This window comes from Culex quinquefasciatus, chromosome 2 (genome assembly GCF_015732765.1).
Source record: "Culex quinquefasciatus strain JHB chromosome 2, VPISU_Cqui_1.0_pri_paternal, whole genome shotgun sequence".
In the NCBI taxonomy this organism is placed as follows: Eukaryota; Metazoa; Arthropoda; class Insecta; order Diptera; family Culicidae; genus Culex; species Culex quinquefasciatus.
Window position 1 is genome coordinate 48785038 of NC_051862.1, and position 19728 is coordinate 48804765.

The 19728-nt window shown below is 38.0% G+C and overlaps 1 protein-coding gene across 6 annotated transcripts in view; it reads left to right on the plus strand.

Moving 5' to 3' along the window:
• The window catches only part of LOC6046760 (transcription factor AP-2-epsilon), a 287781-nt gene that overhangs the window by 214579 nt on the left and 53474 nt on the right, over positions 1-19728 (plus strand). Inside the window, exon 1 of one of the 6 annotated variants that reach the window (XM_038252311.1) lies at positions 6055-6502. The exons of the other annotated variants lie outside the window; for them this stretch is intronic. Coding sequence (XP_038108239.1) covers positions 6062-6502 — 441 coding nt within the window. The 5' untranslated portion in view covers positions 6055-6061. Of the gene's footprint in view, positions 1-6054; positions 6503-19728 lie in introns of those variants that run through there. 6 annotated transcript variants of the gene reach the window in all.

The following is a 19728-nucleotide window of genomic DNA, read 5'->3' on the forward strand; positions in this document are numbered from 1 at the left end:
GCCGAAGATCGGGTTTGTCTTTTTTGGAATCGTTGATAAGAGTTTGTTGAAAAAATGATCATTGAAATATTTAACTCTTTTTTTGTTGGTACTAAAACCAAACGTGAAAACAAAATTAACACATTTTCATCAAACATAAATTCAACAAACATTTTTTTTGCCCTTGTCAAACAAGATCAACTGAAAATAGGCAATTTTTGTGAATTTTGACAGTTCTTTCAAAATTTTGATTGTTACTGAAAACAAATATCGAAAAAGAAATTTTTCACTAAACGAAACGAATTAAATAAAATTCAACAGAAATCGCTTTTTTATTGTTAGCATAATGCACTTTGAAAAAACGGCTAATATCCACTTTTGGCAAAAATGAGTTATTAGCACCAGGTGGTAGAGGATGTTCCAACGCATCTTCTGAAACTTGAATTTTACTAAAATAGTGTTTAGATTTGGCTGCCGATGCGAAAAACAAAACGGCTAATATGCCACACTGATGGGAAATTGCCTTGACGGAGATTTGGTGACAAACACTAAAACAAGGGTTTCCAGAAGCGTTTATTACTTGCCAGTCTGCCAATTAATTACTCAAATTACTGGTCAAAAATGATTAATTACATTAATTACTTAATTACTTTTCACTACGATAAAAAACATTTAATTTAAATTTAAGTATTCATTTCTACGGTTCTAAACTAAATTATTTATCACCTAAACTCCCAAGCTCGAGAAAAAGGGGAAATTTGTATGGAAATTCCCCTTTTCTCGAGCTTGGAGTTTAGGTGTTTTAAATAGCTCATTCGATAGCTATTTAAAAAATTATGCTGTTTATTTTTGTGCCAATCTGGATATTATAAATTTTGCGTACAATTTTATTGAAAATAGCTATAGGCGATCAAAAATGCCCTCCTTTAGAGGGCGCTGAAACTTTGGGTGATGTTTACAAAATATCCTACAGCGAATTAATTGTTTTGAAATTTGGAATTGTTTTATTTTATTATAAAATTGACATTTTATTTAATTATACAATTTTCAGGTAAAAAATAAGTAGCTCAATTGATATTAACAATAATATTTGTTTTATGGCCAATTTAACCTGTTCATTATCTGATTCGAAATTCCATTATGTTTCACGTTTCAATCAACCGAACCCTTATCAATCAATTGCAAAAGAAGATTATTTAAGTTGACTTACGTGTTTTGAAGTCGTGTTTGTCATAAAAGCAAAAAAAATACTGTACTGTTTTACTTCAATGTATGAATTTTAATATAATTAATTAATAATTTAAAATGGTTTTCAGTTTATTGCAAATCGAATGCCATTAAAATATAGAAGTTGTTTGTAAAAAGGTCCCTGATTTTTCGAGCCAAACATAAACTTTGACAAATATTTGCAGCAGCTCTTCATGAAAATTGTGAAATTCATCAAAATAATGTTAAGTTTTAAAATGTTTTTCAAACATTGGTTTGACAATTACTTTGCATGTTTTTTTTCTCAAGCAAATTTAAAAAATCCGTTACTGAAAATACGGATAAAGTGAAATGTGACATTTACATTGGATTAAATTTCTGCATCTGAATATTGGTCGATTTTAATTTCACTGAGTTTGATTTTTAACATAGAAACATTTGTCTCTGAAATATTTGGAAATTTTTCGGGGAAATAGCTCTTAATAGAGAGATGTTACAGGACTGTCAATTCCTGCAGATTATGAAAAAATATATTTTTTTAATCAATAAAAATAGATTTTTAAATGGCTATCACTTGAAAACTTTGTTTTTATCAATGATAGTTAAGTATATTTTGGTTTTAAATATTTGATCCACATAAACTTAAAATAATTTTGACTGCCTATTAGAAGGAAAAGCATAAAAAATTAATCAATTCTAATGTAGTTCTTGCAAAAAAGAAACATATTTTCATAATAACTTAATAAAAATGAATTGATTTCGGATTCACAAAACATTTTTCACTGGGTAATATATCATGGCGTTGCCTTTTGTTGTTAATCAGCTTCGATAAACAACATGATTAAAATAAATTTTTAGGATAGTTTTAGGAGAGAACTATGGTGAATAAGGCCTTCCACATACAGAACCAGTCTATTTTAATCTTTATGTTTCACTCTTATTTGAAATTAATAAAATACTGTTATAATAGATTATATATAAAAAGTAAATAGTGTTGTTGAAGAAGTACAATTTAAAATAATGAATTACTTTAATTACTCAAAAATTACTTTAATTATCAATTAATTACTTTAAATTACTCTAACTGCATGAATTACTAAGTAATTAAAGAATTACTTAATTACCAGCTGAAAATCAAAGTAATTATTAATTACTTGCCAGTCTGAGGCCTTGCTGGAAACCCTTGCACTAAAACGCGTTTTTCTCGGAATACTTGATTTGGCATAATAGCCGAATTTTCGTTTATGGGCAGTGAACCAAGTCGTTAATTGGTGGAAAATTGAAAAAAGTACATAATTCTGTTGTATATCTCAGAAGTTTTTAATGCTGTTACACAGTAAAAATTGTGTAAATTTGATGTAATATTACCTCAATTTAGACTGAAAAAGTGGCATAACAACGAAACAGTGCTAAATTTACACATTTTCAGATGAAAATTGTACATTTTTTCTTACATAAAAGATGTGCTCATTACTACATTTTATATTATCATGTTTTTTTACTGTGTACAAATGTTATTTGAGTAGTTCTCATGAGATTTTTGAATTTTCATTTTTTTATTAGATGTCATGTGCATAATTTCTAAATGTATGAAATTCTTAATCTTGAGAAGGAATTTTATGACAGACTTGTTGTTTAAGCAAAGTTATGAAAAAATAGGTACACGGAGAAAAAATCCATTTCCAAAAACTTTTGATGATTGAACGTTGAATTCTCAAAACAGAAATTATATTTTTTTATTTTTTTTTATTTTCATTTGTTTTAACGATCTAAAAAAATACATCTTTTGAGCCATTGTGCGTAGTGGTGTAAAATCTGATGTTTGAAAAATATTGAAAATTTGAACAAAAAAGAATATTGACAATAATTTTAAAGCAAACCAGAATTTGCAATCGATAAGTATACTGAACAATTTTCAATAGTTTTGAAAAGCTGAGATTTTTTATTACATTTTTCTTTTGAATTTTTGGAAATCGGGTAAAGTGTTTAGCATGCAATTTTCAACTGACGATATTTCGGAACTTTTTGTCTCGATTTTCAATGCCTATAAATTTAACTTTTGTGAATTTTTTTTTTTTCAAGAGAAATATTTCAAGAAATTATTTTTTTTTCTAAAAAATGAAATAGGCAAAAAAATATATTAAGACCTATTCAAGAGTTTAGAATGACATTGAAACTTTGAAATTATTTTTATTGAAAAGATCAGAAAATTGCACAAAAGTTTATTTTTTTACATTCAAAATCGAGCCAAAAAGTTCCGAGATATCGTTAGTTGAAAATTACATGATAATACACTGGGTGCAGAGTAGTGGTTCACAAAGCGGCCTCAATTTAGAACTGTCAAAGCGGAACCAATTTACTGTTCGCAAAATGATACCATGAAGTGGGAAGTATTGTAATCGATCTATAATATATTTTGATTTAATAATTAACTTATATTTGAGGTATTCAAAGTCAACAAATCTCGAGAAGAGGGTTGATATCAAAATTGGCATAATTCATGGCTAAAATTCCAATATTAAATTTGAAATTTTAGCGACGGATTTTCAAAAATTATGAACTGCACCTGCCAAATAATATTGAATAATCTTACTGCGATATTATCGCTGCACATCAAAGACACATAATCTTGGAACTTCCATTCGGTTCCTCTAGAGAGCCTATATGGAGAGGCGAAATGTCACTCTCAGGGTTCCAATCGAACTGTCAAATCGGGGTTCCAATCGAGCAACAAGATCATGCAAGAACAAGGTTGGAATCAATTTAAAATAGTTTTGGCAAAAAAACGAGTCTTATAACAATTACAAGTATTGTAAAACTGTTGTTGATAATAATCTGGTAGTTTTTGTTATGTTTGAGCTTGTTCGGTACAAAAAAAGTGCCAGCACGAAAGAAAAACTACAAGTTTTTCAACCTTAAATTTGAATGACTTCGGGTGGGTCTCGTGGCGCAGGGGTAGCGGCTTCGGCTGCCGATCCCGATGATGCTATGAGACGCGGGTTCGATTCCCGCCTTATCCACTGAGCTTCTATCGGATGGTGAAGTAAAACGTCGGTCCCGGTTTCTCCTGTCTCGTCAGAGGCGCTGGAGCAGAAATCCCACGTTAGAGGAAGGCCATGCCCCGGGGGGCGTAGTGCCAATAGTTTCGTTTTCGGGTGTTTGAAATTTCTCCCAGAACATTTCATTTCCCTATGTAGGTCCCTAGATTCCTCTTCTGATTCACAAAATTTCACCCACTTCTGACGCAATTTTTCGACACGTGGAAAACAAAACAGACCTCATTGTTTAGTCTACGAACAAAAAAAGCGCGAAGCACTTAGTTTTTCAGCAAAACTCAACAGATCCAAAATGTTTCAAAACAAGTCACTTCCGCAGCAAAAAATATGTCACGCTTGAGCTTGAACATAGCCTTCTACTTTGTTTATGTTTACAGCTGTGGTGCAGTTGTAGTAGTGAGGAGAAGTAGGGAGCATTCGAAAATCACGTTACTCATTATGTCTTTTCACTTTGCCCGATTTCCAAAGTTCCAAAAGAAAAATATAAAAAAAATCTTAGCTTTTCAAAAATATTTTTTTTCTATTTTTTTTTTGTATTCAATTTTCTTTAACTCAAAAAATCTAAAAAAATCGAAAAATTATACTTAAAGGGTGCACAGCAACCAAGGAAGTTGTTTTAATCTTATTCCACATTTGTCAAACTTACGGACCCAATCCTGCAAGAATCTGATTGTAAATATAGTCAAACTTTGTTGTAAATTTGTAAATTTAGGGGATGAATAAAAAAATATATCGATAGTTCCCGTAGTTTTGAAGATACTTTCAAATGTTTATAACAGAAATCTGGGTGCAAACGCTATGGTTGATGTGTACCGTTAAGTAGCTATAAATTGTTTAGTTTACAAAATATTGTCAGTCGAAAGTTACATGCTAATTGGATGAAAATGAGAATAATAAATCAAAATAAAGCAATGCAGAAACGATTTTTTGGTACCATTCCCATTTCATCCTAATCTCTAATGTTGTCTTAACACACATTTCATGCTTCAATTATTCGACATGAATTGATCTCATCCCGCGCCACCACTCCAGGAGTGTCAAGTGCTCTCAAATCTGCCCCTCCACAACCTCATCCCATCGCCTTCCCCTCTCTCCCGCTCACAATATCCCTCGAATCGGAACTGACCCACATTCGGCCTCGCGAGAACTTCCCAGCACGAGAGAGCGCGAAACCTGAAAATGAGCGATCATTAATCCGGGCAGAACGCTTTGACGGGTGCCGCGATCTTTACGCAATCCCCCCTAATTTGTCACACCTGCACTGCAACTCCGAGAATATCCGCGCACGAGTGTCCGCGGGTCATCGATCAAGCCCCCAACCGGGAGAGCGAGAGAGAGGTCCCCAGGACAAGCCCCAAAACAGAGGTGATTAAGACCCCGTGGAGTGATCACGAAGTGATCGTACCGCTCGGAGAGCGTGAGGATCAACAAGTGAGAGAGAGCTGCACCTGCAACGCAAAGCGGACGAGGACACCGAAAAGAGAGTCGCGCAGAGAGAGAGAGTGAGCGGTCACGATAAAAACATAAACATAGCTAGAGGCCATTATTAGCGACCCAGCGGCGTGTAGTTTACATGTGATACTCCGATCGTACGCATCGTCGCGGGTCTCGTGTCGTGATCGTGGACAACGCGAAGGGGACATTTCTTAGCAGTGTGTGACGTTTCAAGTGGATTAGATTAGGTTAAGAACGTAGCGATTCGTGTGTGACCTGTGACTTGACGATCATTTGGGTGATGATCGTTAGCTGTCAGGTGTTGAGGTGACCAACAGTGTTTTTTTGGTGATTTGTGAAAATTTGGTGAATTGTTCAGGAACAACATGAAGAACCACTCGGTTGGCCACGAAATGGGTGACCTGGGACCGCCGGCCCAGATAAACGATCTGCGACACCACTCGCTGAACGAGATACTCAAAGCCAACATGGAGATTATGAAACCAACGAATCATCATCACGATCCGCACCACTACCTCGGGTTCGGGCACCACTCGATGGCCATGGACTGCGGGGGCCTCTCCGGCAGCGGCCAGCTGATGGCCGGTAACGATAACAACAACAACCACCACAGCGGCAGCTCCAGAAGTGACAGCAACAATAACCACAGCCACGGTCCGGCCAATTCGGCCACATCGGCGGCCGCTGGAGCAGCAGGTCGCGCCGGCAGTGGCAGTAATTCAAATAACGACTGTGACGATGACCTGAGCAAAAATCAATTGATTTTGATTGATGATGAGCGAAGTTCTATACACGACGATGACGATGTAAGTTCGAACCCCTGCACTAACCCCTATGATTTTCCACATATTGCTTAATTTCGATAAGCTCGTAAGAGGCTGCGTGTTCGAACGTCGTTTCTCTCGCGAAGATCGAGCCCGATATCGGGTTGAAATATTTCAAATTTTCTAATCAGTCCCGCGCTCGCGACTATTTGGACGATTTTTAATTTACTCCGCGAGCGATCGATCGACGAGAGCCCAAATTTTGCCGAGTAATCCGAGGTACGTCAATCACTCAAGATTACTGAATTAATTATTCTGCGCGCGCGGACACAAGGCGCAGGAGGACGAACTTTCGCTGGGATTTTCTGCTACTCGGCACCTCATCAAGCGATGCGTAGATCAGTGGAGCAAAGTAGCTGACAGGAGGGAGAAAAGCCTTCGATCAAAATCGGTGGGATTACGGGAGAATTTGGGATGGATTTGTGGACTAAGAGCATTGTGATTTGGGATGTGACGAAATGGTGAGATATCCGTAAGGTACCTCCCAGAGAGTTTGTTGCTTATGGCATTTGAAGATCATTATCAGGACGAATCATGAAAAATTAACCTATAAAATTACGAAAATTACCAACTCTTTTAACTAAACCGCCTCAAATTCGTTACCTCGTTTGTAAATCACCAGCAAAAATCCCAAAATCAAAAGCTTGTACATGCCTCGCATTATTACAGTAATTTAAAAACAACTCATCAACTGTTTTGACAGGCCCCTTAATGCCCAACCGATGTAGGAATTTAATAACCACCTCAGCTCTCACGGCCCTTTTCACGTTCATTAATTGTCGCGAAAATCGATATTGACAGTAATATTTTTCCACCGAATCACACACACACACAAATAACAAGACACGCCAGAAAACGAAACAACCAATGAAATGAAATCAATTCTTTCCGCATTGCTTTTTAATTACCCCCCTTTTCGTCCCGTCTTGGAGCCTCGTAAATCGAATGCGCCAGAAACCCCCCGAAAAATGCACCAACCTGTTGCGCTGCGGCAGGTTGTCAAAGAAAAATCGAAATTTCGCACACAAATGGACAGTTACGTTGCTATTTTCGGGTGCTACCTTTAGGGTGGAAGCACTCATTTTGGGGATTTTAGGTTTTGCTGAGCAGCTCACGAGCGCTCGCTAAGAGATCAACTCATGGCAATTATTCTTGCATTGCATTGCATGAATCAACATTTGAGAAATTCTGAAATTCAAATTGCTACATTGAAAGAATAAAAGAAGAACTAGAGAAAAATTACCAGTGTTGGGAAACCTTATTCTTGCTCGCGAGCTCTTTTCGTTTCCCGAGCTTGCGAGCTTTTATCGCATAGGGCTCTGCTATTAACGAGCATGATTTTTCGCAATTGCAAGAGAGCGAAATAAGAAACATCTCGTCTTAGAGCAGTGAAAGAGCTTGCTTTTTTCTAGGCTTGTGAGCAGGGATGCAAAAGATCATTTCGGTTCATCTGGCTGCTCATCGCTGTAGTTAACTTCTGTTACATTTTTCATCGATATTTTATTGGAAGCATTTGAAGAGTATGTGGAACCCTACGAGATTGTCTGGGTTTGCTCTCTATAATAATTAATTACTGACAGCTCCAGAGAGCAAACACTCTCTGGAACGCTCAGAAATCAATTATTTGTTCCACAACTTCGTCAAATGCTCCGAATAAAATATTGCTGAAAACTGTAACTGAGGTGAACTTCAACGATGAGCAGCCGGCAAGCTTTAAATGATCATTTGCATCCCTGATTGAGAAAAAATTCTCCTTTCTCGCGAGCGCTCATCAATACCACAGCTCATCGTTTCCACTCGTTAGAGCGCGTGATTTTTCGCTCTCGTAAGAGAGAGCGATGATGAGAAACGTCCAGTATGAGAGCAGTGAAAAATGCTCGCTCTTTTACCCTCGCTCGTGAGCGCTCACAGGTCAACAAAATTATTAAAAATATCAAGATTTTTTTGCAAAAAAATGATTTAAGACCACTTTTGGACAACTAACCTTTTCGATTCACAAAACTGCACCAGTCGTACTTCAGAATGAGTGGCATGAGCTTTATTGCTCTTATTCTCGAAATTTAAGGTGAAAAATACGCAGAGCGATTAATCCACTTAACGGGTTGACCGGCCTTTCGTGGGTCACCTTTCAGAGCGGTTTCAACTTGGGGGAAAACGTTTCCCATCACACTCTTCAAGTTTCAATAAATAACTATTAACATGTAATTACTTTTATTGTGTATCTGCTTTATTTGTACACAGAGCGGTTGAACAAATTGATGGCGCGCAGCCGCAAAAACGAAACAAAAATGCGCGCCTTGTCCCGAATTCCTGCCACACATCGGCGGTGGCCACCGCCCCGAGATTCGGCTCTTCCTTTTTATCGACAAATTGTTGTAGATTTTTTTTGCGCGCCGTCTTCTTTAAGAAATCCCGTCATTACCGCCGCCGAGTTGATATCAAAGAAAGCGCTCGCACATTCTCACCTCCTTCTGGAGTGTCCACACAGGCATACAAAAAATGGACCCCAAATCTGGGTCATCGGCAACGACTACGGGAGCCTGGGCGCAGCATCATCAACGGTCACCTCGCAAGGAAATCCCCCCCGAGTGAGTGAGAATCGACGCCACCGCGATAATGAAAAGAAAATCGGGTTCGTCGCTTGCATACGAGGGACTTGATATTTGTGGGGGGGGGGGTCAATTGAAGGGAATCACATCTGGGGAGGGCACTTCAGTCAGAGATGTGATTTAGGGGAAATTTAGGAGCAACATTGATTCAATTTATGATCAAATAATATTGACAGATGCAACATTTTATGATTTGTAGATGTACTCGATCGTCAGCTCCCCAAGGGCTAAGAATCATTAAAAAATCGCCAAAATTGCGACAGTTGAAACTTTTCACATCCCTGAGACCCCTCCAAAATGCGCCAAAATTTCGCCCTCTCTCGCTCTTCGTGGTAATCAAAGCCGGCTTAAGCTTTAATCCCGACAACAATAAAGTTTGCGAATTTTTAGGGGGTCCAACCTGTTGCGCACGCGATCCCCCCAAGGCACAAAAGCTCGACTGCGGCGGTTGATCGGATTAATTCAGATATCTGGCCGCGAGTCGGAGGGGGGGGGGGTCCCGCGTTGATTGTAAATTGTAGATTAGGTGCCGCCAAATGGCACTTGGCGGGGACACTTTCGGGAGGGATAAAATTGAAGATTACACCAATTACTGTGCGGATTTGAGGTTTCGTTTTTTTTGGGAGGTGGTGACATCTCGGCGATCGGGCAATTGTTCATTGGGTGCAATTTGGCGAGGTTGTTTTTGAGGAGGGGGGTTGGAATGCGATGATGATGTGATTTAGATGCCGGATTTGTCACATCAAATCAGTGAGGTGAAACGTTTTGCGTGAAATCGGTGCCTTTTAAGGGGGAGCTAAGCTGACGATTATTGAAATATGAAAAATGGTATTGGAAATTTGCTAAATGGTAATCGTTGAGTAAAATTCACTAATTGATAATTTGAATTTAGATTTATTTTTTAAATTCAACACGGACCTTAAGAAAAAAGTTTTCCAAAACGAAGATGTAACTTTTGAATACGGGGACCTGATTTTGGGAGGGGGGAGAGGGGTGGTTACAATTGATGGGTGATACCTAAGGAGGGCGCTTCGATCAAGCTGTGAATAGAGGCCAAATCGAGAGTAAAATCTATAAATTTTTGAGCAAATAGTATTGATAGATGCACAATTTTATTCTTTGTAGATGTACTTGACCATCAGCTCTCCAAGTGCCCGAAATGCTTTTAGCCATTTATTTGTGTTAATTTTTTTCCAAATTCCCCTCTGTTTGCAGAGGTACCTCCCTTTTCTAATCGAGATCATTTGGCTCTCAGACGAGGGTTTTTAGAGGGTTTTAGAATTTGTTTGACGATACATTTACAATCAAATAAGTTTAATTACATAAATGGATTGTTAGCCAGTCCAAGGGTCCCAAAATCTCAAATTCAACCACTTGAATTAATTTGGTTCACTTCTGTCCCTCACTCTCGTAACACAACCCGTCACTTCGATCATTATCTTATCAAAATAAGAAAGCATAATTATTACCAAAACCTCAATCATTCACATCCAAGCCCGAAAACCGAACGTAATCACGCGAAGGTTCCTCGTAGACCCGCGCAGTACTTCGCCAAGTCCCAGCCTCGCGTTGAAATGCTCTCGAAAAATAATAGTTAATACACAGAGTCCATGGGGTTAGGACGCGAGGGGTGGTTCCTCATAATTACAGGGCACCTTAAACAGTTCCAACTCTCGTCTCACACGACGTCGACCTGCGTGGACTCGAAGCGGGAGCTTCCTAATCAAATCAGAGAGGCTAAGACAATCGAACTGGGGCATCAATACGGAGATGCTGAAGCGTTCACATGACTTCTCGCTCGGACAGCAAATTAATAGGTTGGACGTAACCGATTCGAAGGTATAGCTTTAATTGCTATAATTTCTTGGCGGCGCATGCCGCGCGGGTCCCCGGAAAGGCTCGGATTTTGAGGTTAGGACACCTCTCCTTCCCCGCCGTCTGGCTGTAATTAAAACCACGTCTATTCAGCGCTTGGGTAGCCCACATTTGATCAAAAGAAGCGTTTCTTCTCTGCGAAGCCGTACGGCGGTGGCGGCACAAGTCGCCAAGTTGGTCGCGAATTGCTATTTTGGCAACAATTAACGCGCGTGCCGCGCGGACAAAGCCCGCGACTCTTCAAGAAAGAGGTAGCTGATTGAACGTTGATCGGTTGACCGCCACGCGGGTCTTCTCTGTGTTTGCGCTCGCGGAAATTAAACAAGAAAAGGCATCGGCGATGGGCCATAAAAATCTGATTACGCGCGCCGTTTCGTTAGCCTCGTTTATATCTGGGAAGAGTTTGGAGGAATCTGGGCGAGAGATTACAGCTGCAGATTTCACTAGGCATGTTCGCGCTTGGAACCCCCCGAAATGAAAAATGGTCCCTTTGGCGTTATTATCTCGCTTATTGTGATCTTTTTCCCCGAAACCACGATGATCCCCTAACCTGTGTACCTAATTTTTGCCCAAAACAACGCGCACAGGGCATAGTCTCAGCGAGCAAAATGTACCGCTTTTTACACATAATCAATCAAAAAAGTTGTGTGTCTATTGATGATCTTGGCCCCGCTGCGCCGCAGCAGTCCGGCGAGGTTCCAGGATGATCTGGCCGCGGGAAGAGGCGAGCGCGGTCACTTTTAATCGGGAGGAAATTATCTAAATCGGTGTATAAATAACGTTGAACGCGGGGCCCCGGTATGCAATTTGTTAAATGTCACAGTTTGTGTGTTTGACGGTGAAAGGGTTTTGATTTTCGAGAGGTTATGGCGAGCTGAAGGTTTGGTGATCTAACGAGCGACAAATTGTTTTTTTTTGTAGGTTTAAAATTTGTCGTCATTTAATTTGACATGATCTCAACGAAATCGAAAGATTTCTTTGAGATTACCAACGCCAAAACTGACTATTGTCTAAGAGTTTTGAACAAATCTGAACCTTTCAAACTGATACCTACGAATTCGAACGAATTCAGACTCAAGACAAACATAATCAAACTTGACATTTTTGAGGTTGATATCGATAAACGCTTCACAGGGTGACCACTAAAACCCCATTTTTCAGTTCTCGACTTTTCCAGAAACTCATATAATAGGCATTTCCTACCAAGAGAATGATTTTAAATCAAACACTGTTTATATAAAGACAATATCAATGATCGAAACAAAAAATCGAAACTGGAAATCGAAAAAAAGTTTTTTAAAAAACATAAAAAAGCACTCCGTATTTTAATTCCTAGAGAAAGCAATCATTCTTAAACAAAAAACTAACTGCAAGTTTAACGAATCAAAATAATATATAATAATAATATGAATGTTTGTTTTTTTGAAAATTGCCTAACATAAAGTTTTTTGTAAAGGAACTATTAGACTACCGCAAACAAACAAACAAACTCGCACTATTTCGTGTTTGACAGTTTGCCAAACTCGAAAACTCGCAAACAATGCGAAATGGCGAAAGAAACAAAGCAAGCAAACTGGCAAACTGTCAAAAGTTGTTTTGTTTTGAGTTTATTTGTTTGTTTGCCGTAGTGTAATAGCTCCGTAATTATAATTTTTTTTTTTTGACTGGAAATAAAAAAGGGATTAGACACACTTAAAATAACTTCTTTTACACGACAACTCCAGTTTAGTAAGATTCCATGTTTTACAACTCATTTCGGGAAAAAAATGTGTAGTGATTTTTTTTTGCAGCTAAATATTGGTTTCAAATTTTCAATTTTTTGTTTTTTCAAATAAATGAAAATCAAGCTTTGTTTATAGTTAGGGCTGGTGATTTTTCGCGATTTCACGGAAGCCGCGTAAATTGTGAAATTTGCCCTTAGCCGTGAAATCTGGTCAGCACCGTGAAATGCAGCGAAATTAAAAAAAAATCACTTGAAAAATTCCTTCTCAGTGTTTAAAAATTTTATTTTTGAATTGAAACATGGTTGCATGGTTAATTTAGATCTCATTTTTGAAGATATTGATCATAAGATATCTTTATCGAAATGCTGATTATCACATGTCACAGCAAAATGACCTTTAATTGTAACATGCCATGGATAACACAATTTGAAATGCAATAAAAGAAAACGCAAAACAGTTTGAGCTATTTTATTTTTAAATCTTTGTTAAATTCAGTAAAATAACGATTTATAAGTTTAATTGTATAAAGTGAGTAAAATATCAAAATAATTTGAATATTTTAGGTAGAAATTAAGTTTTTTATACAATGTTTATTCATGTTGATAAAAGTTGCATTTTTTAGTATTTTTAAATGTTGAATTTTTTGTTATTATCAATAAAAAATGCTGCAAAAACTGTTATGAATGGAGCTTTGCTCAAACTTATTCGAAATAATCAAATATTATAATACTTCTTTTGATGAATTGAGAATAATTTTTGTTTGGAGAAACTTTAGCGAATTATTTCAATACTAAAATTTTAAAGTATTTCAGATGTAAAACTGTACAAAATTTGACTCATATAAAAATTGCAATGAATGTTTTGTGACAAAGGGTAATATTTTGTTATTGAACTATTGTTAATTTTCAAAGTACCTTTACTCTACACAATAATACTAAAAATAGATATTTTTTAATTTATTTCAAGCAAAATTCGAGTACCGTGAAGTTCAAATTCAAATATTTAGTAATAAGCACGTTGCGAAATTTCAATTTTTGAGTCGTGAAAAAATTGTGACAAAATTGAACAGAATCATTACTTTACGGTAACCATAATTGATATTACGGGCTTTTATCGGTAGTTTTCGGTGAAATTAAACTCACAAATTAGAAGAAAGTAATGAAACTGATAGGTGGATAGATGACTAGTGTCTTAGAAGAAGATGGAAAAGGACGGAAACTAAGTCAGCGAAAGGGCCATATGAGAAAGCGTACGTGTGTGATCAAGTCTTTTAACCTTCTAATTTGGCTGTGTACAAGTACTGAGTCGCAACCCCAGTAAGTGTACACAGACAAATCATCCCTGTGTGTCATCCAAATGACTCCAGGACGGTCAAAAGAAATGATCACACACCGCCTAGATACGCTTTCGGCACGTAATTTTGATTCTCTCGATACATGATTTACAACCAAGTGTTTCGGTCATAATTGTTGAAATTAAGCTCTATTTCTATATTGGCCTTATTGGAGCTTTTTTGTTGTTCTGCCTATTGTTCGCTTAACAAGAATCGAAAAAAAAAATCTTGATTTATAAAATAAAATATTATGAAAATCTATATCAAACGCATGTTATCATAATCATCCAAAATTTATCAAGATTATTAATTTCTAAAAAAGCTTTTCCATTCTCAAAAAGACTTGAATAGTGAAAACAACCTAAAATTTTAAGTAAAATGCTAAAGATGAATTGAGTAATCATTTTTAAATTCAATGGAATTTATTTGATAATTGTACAAAATGTTACAAAATAATTCAAAAAATAAAAAACAAACAATTATGCTTAGGATTCAGAATCTTTTGAACAAAAAATTTCAACTTTTTCGTTTTTTTTGTGTATTTAGCCAAATTTCTGACTTTCGCGATTTCCAGACCTGAGTAGCCACCCTCCAGTTTCGTCAAGGTATGATATATCTGGGCCCCTTGAACACACTCCAATCGAATTTCCTGTGGAAGAATAGCGTCGTAAATTTCGTGTAAATGCTGCGAAAGAATTTGAGAAACCAAGCGCCTCCATTAAATTTCTCTTTCTCAAGAAGTTATTAGACTTCGACAAACAAACTCGCACTGTTTGACAGTTTGCAGAAACGTTTCTTTTTTTTTTTTGCAGGTTTGCGAGTTTGCCAAACTGTCAAATACAAAAAGTGCGATTTTGTTTGTTTGTTTGTCATAGTCAAATACCTTCTTCAGAATGAAACCGTGGAGGCGCCTAGCTCCTTAGCACGCAATCATATCATTTTTAACCGAATTTTACAAATGTATTCTCTCGCAGATAATTCACTAACATTCAATTCTGTCGATTGGAACGTGTGCAAGGAGCCTAAATCTGCCATACCTTGACGAAACTGAAGCGTTTATTGACATCAACTTCAAAAATGTCGAGTTGTGTAACCTAATGTTCATGAATTACTAACGAGTTCAGATTCAACAGCAGTTGATGTGTAGGAATCTTGAAGTAGACAATACCTGATGTCTACAAATTTTGAACGAATGATGACTGAAATCAGACATCTTTGAAAATATCTATAGCTAGATCAGAAACTAACCTCCGGCCACCATCTCCGGCCCAGTTCCGTCCCGGCGCCCAACCAATCTAATCCTCTAATTAGATTTGGCTTCCCGGGGTAGTACGACAGCCACTTCTTTGACCCAAAGAAGTTTGTCCCCAACCAAAAGCTCACTTTTTCCCACGAGACAAATAATGGCGTCGCCGTCGTCGTCACCTTAACAAATTAATTTCGCCCGAAATCGGCTAATTTCGGCGAAACGGCCGCGCTAACGATCTACGCGCCTAATGAGCAACGACGAACCCCCCTCATCCTCCTTCTTAATAGCCACACATCACACGTTATCTGGTGGGGCAAGTTGACACTATCTTTACATCTCTACACATAACTGTGCTTTTGGGGGGAGATTTGCCTCTTTATTTTTTTTGCGGAGTACTGACTCGAGGTCGAGGTGTATGCTAATTTGCGCTGAGGTTGATGTCGCCTCTATTTGTAGCATCGATTTCAATTTCATTTGCGGACCTGCGCGACGAAGAAGTGCCGAGGTGCGAGAAAGCCAACAAGTGGCCAACTCACGACCTAGGGGGACTCTCGTGTGTGTGGAGTTCCCATGACCACAGGTTCGGCTCCAAACTTTAATTTATGCAGCTAGAGTGTTGTTGTTTTTGTTGTTGAACTTTTTTTCTCAATATACTCTTATAACAAAAACTCTCCACACGGCGCTGCTTTCGGGTGCTTTGGATGAGGACTCGCAAAAAAACGTGACTCACCGCGAGAGTTGGTACTCCGCGAAAATTTTCGGGAGATCGTGAGTCGGTACACAAATCAATTATGTCTGGTGTTGCCACTCGGTAGGATCTGGGTCACCTGTCTCTCCCGGAGTCCCCACCTGAATTACGCGAGTTCCCCGCTGCAGGTCACCATCGCCACACGCGTTACTAGTAGGTTAATCCTAAATCCTTCTCTTTACGACCGCGAAATAGCCACTCAATTTGTCGATTGAAATGTCCCTAGCATTTTACTGCATTCTTGGGATATCTTAATGCCGGCCACGGATTAAGTACCGCGCAGCGATACTTAAACGACTTGCGTTGGCGCAAGCGACGAACCCACGACTCGTTGAGAGCGTCCCCAACTAAGCGCGAAGGGAAGTGCAGAAAACGGAGCATTGTCGCGCCACTTCCTGAACTCGTGAGTTCGTAAAAAAGTACCCAAGTGTTGCGCGTTATTAATTATTAATTAACACAAATATTCGAATGTTGGCCAAACCCCCCGCCGCCAACCCAAAACCTTTAAAACTACACTCGGATATCCGCTGAGCGCGCGTCCAGAGCGAAGAAAGTCCGCACCAAAAACGGGGTCTCCGAAAAACTCCAATTCTCACCAGTTCTTTCGACACTTTAGCAGCCGCGACGACGAACCCGAATTAAGCGAATTAAAGTAATCTGCTGACATGAGGCACCCAGTCGGCGGAAAAGAAGTGGCCGCGATATTTTTGAAAAAAAAACCTTGGAGGTTTATGGGAGGAAGCAAATGTTTCACACCGATGTATTTTGGACATAAATCGTCACAACAATCGATGCGCGCGCGGTCACCGGCGCTGGCGGAAGGGAACCTCCGGTCCGGTACAGTCTGGTGGCCACGCAAACGCCAAGGGTTTCGCCATCCGGTCTACTTTTGAGGTTTTTTTTTGCGATGTTCTTCAAGTTTAATTGGAAGTTGGAGATGGTTCGAAAGAAGACGATTTTTTGGATAAAACGTTTCAAATCGTTTGGCAAAGTTGTAAAAATCTGATCACCACGATACAAAACATCAACATAATTGAGTTGTACTGAAACCTGCTCTGCACTAAATAAATTCACAGACAAAATCTCGATTCACCACCACACGGTGGTGCAATCAATCAAACCCTCCAATCGTGAACCTATCTACCTCTCGACAAATGCACTTATTAATCAATCACCTCCATTCAGGGTCCAGCCTCCCCCAGACTCTGCGTGGAGAGCGCCACCTCTAGTTCGTTTCATCTTTTCCGAGCTTCCAAAAGATTAAAACTTAATCAAAAGTGAAAATATGTTAGAGCAACAATTTCGACCACGACGACGACGACTTGGCGATAATTCGGTCAATCAAGCCAACCCCGCTCCGACGACCGAAAATCAACAAAATCTTTGCGTTTCATTTCGATTATAAATCATGTTGGTACAATTTAATCATTAATCTTCCTTTATACCGTTTTTTTTTCTACTCCACTCTTTACGACCTAAACCTGAGCCTTGCGCGCGCGCACGTCGGCGTCGTCGTCGTCGCAGGTCGTCCGAAAAAAGTTCGCCACGCAGATTCGCGCATGCGCAAAAGTTTGTTTGGCCGCCACCACCGCGGGGGTAAATTAGAAATGTAATTAATTTTATCTAGCATCCCCGGCCTTTCACCGATCCTGTCCGGAGTTGGACCTGCAAAATCTTCCATCATCATCAAACGTTTGCGCGCGAGTTTCGGCGAAACTTCCTCCCCACAACTAACGTCAACGAAAGTAGTTCAATGCTTCTGTCGCGTTTAGACCTGGGAGTGGAACCTTTTTCAAGGACGGGGGAGGTGAGGTGATCACTATCGCGAATCCGCCTGCTCCGCGATTGGTAGTAAAAAATTGTCGATATGTTGCCAATTTCTTGTCGTCATCGTCGCGAGTGATTAGAAAACCTTCTAACAGGCGCACGTATAGTGGCGAGAAAATTTCGCCAATCATTTTTGAGGCTCGCAGCAGCTGATCAATCTTGTTTACAACAAAGTGTGGTCGTATAAAACAGGTTGTGGTTCCTGCTGATCAATCAGAACGATGACGAGGGAGACAATATTAGGGGAACACTTCACACCACCTTGACTAACGTTTGAAGAGGACGAATAAGACAAATAAGATAAGCTCGAAGCACTACACAGTACTTTTTAAAATTCAAATATGGGCACTAATTTAAAAATTGAAAAACTGCGACTATTTTCAAAAAAAATTACCTAAAAATGGCCTTAACTTGAAAACGGTGCCTCTTATCAAAATTTTACTGAAGTACTTTTTGATTGCAAATTTGATTTTACATCGAAAAATGAAGTTGAAAAATTTTGCTACCAATATTTCGATTTTTTGAAAAAATCAGTTTTGATTCAAAAATCCATAACTCGGTCAAAGATTTTTTGCACAACCTGGAAATTTTTGGAAAGTTGGCATTTGATGTCCTCTAAAACATATCAAAAAATGAAAAAAATTTAAAATAGTGTTTTTTTTGCAAGTCAAGTTTTAGTGACAAAAAGTTAAATTAAAAAATCTATAAATTTGTTTTTACCGTGTATCATATTTTTTTGTGCAGTCCTTATCCATACCTACAACTTTGCCGAAGACACCAAATCGATCAAAACATTCCTTCAAAAGATACAGATTTTTGAATTTTCATGCATAATTTTTGTATGGACAGCTGCCAAATTTGTATGGAAAATTATATGGACAAACTAATGATGCAAAATGGCTTCTTTGGGCATACCGATAGCACCAAAAAAGTTTCAGCCGGATTAAAAAATACAAAAAAATAAAATTGTAGAAAAAAAACGATTTCATAGAGAATTGCTCTAATAATGAAAATTAAATAGGGAACCAATATTTTGACAGAAAATTTGTTTAGGCGTCATCAACAAAGATATTTAATATTTTAGGAACACCTTTCCCGAAAACTGAAGATCGATTGGACTCGAGTATTTTCGAAGTAAATATAATACATATTTTAGTGTAGAGGGGAGATTTTACATATTCGAACTCCAACCAGTAAAAGATATACAGTCCAGACTCGATTATCCAAAGCCTCGATTATCCTAAGTTTCGATTATCCGATGGGACTTCGGATAATCGAATCACAAACAAAAAAACCTTTTTTTTCTTCTTATTTTAAACATCAAATACGAGTTCCCATTTTAGTCAAATTTAGTTGATTGCCTGTTCAATAATAAAAATCTTTTTTTCAATATTTCGTCACCGCCACCTAGGATTAAAAATTTCTAAATCACTTTGCGTAGTTTAGAAGTCATACTAATGCTCGACAATCAAAAATTAGACATCGAAAAAAAAATTGTTTTTCATGATTCGAATATCCGAAGTTTCGATTATCCGAAGTAAATTTTTTCCGAGGCCTTCGGATAATCGAGTCTGGACTGTAAATATTTTTTAACAAAAAATAATTTTATTCGAAGAATTATTCAATTTTTTTTTCGAATATTTGAAACAATTATATTCAACTATCTTTCCTGAAAATTGTTGACCCAACCTTGGTGTTTTTTTACCTTGCAGTGAATGAAAATCATAAAAAGAGTTGTTCTTGGTGTTACATGTTGATGTCTTGGATAAAATTGATCCATTTGTCAAATTCAGCAGATTAAATTATGTGAATTTTTAACACATCTACTATACCTTTCTTTATT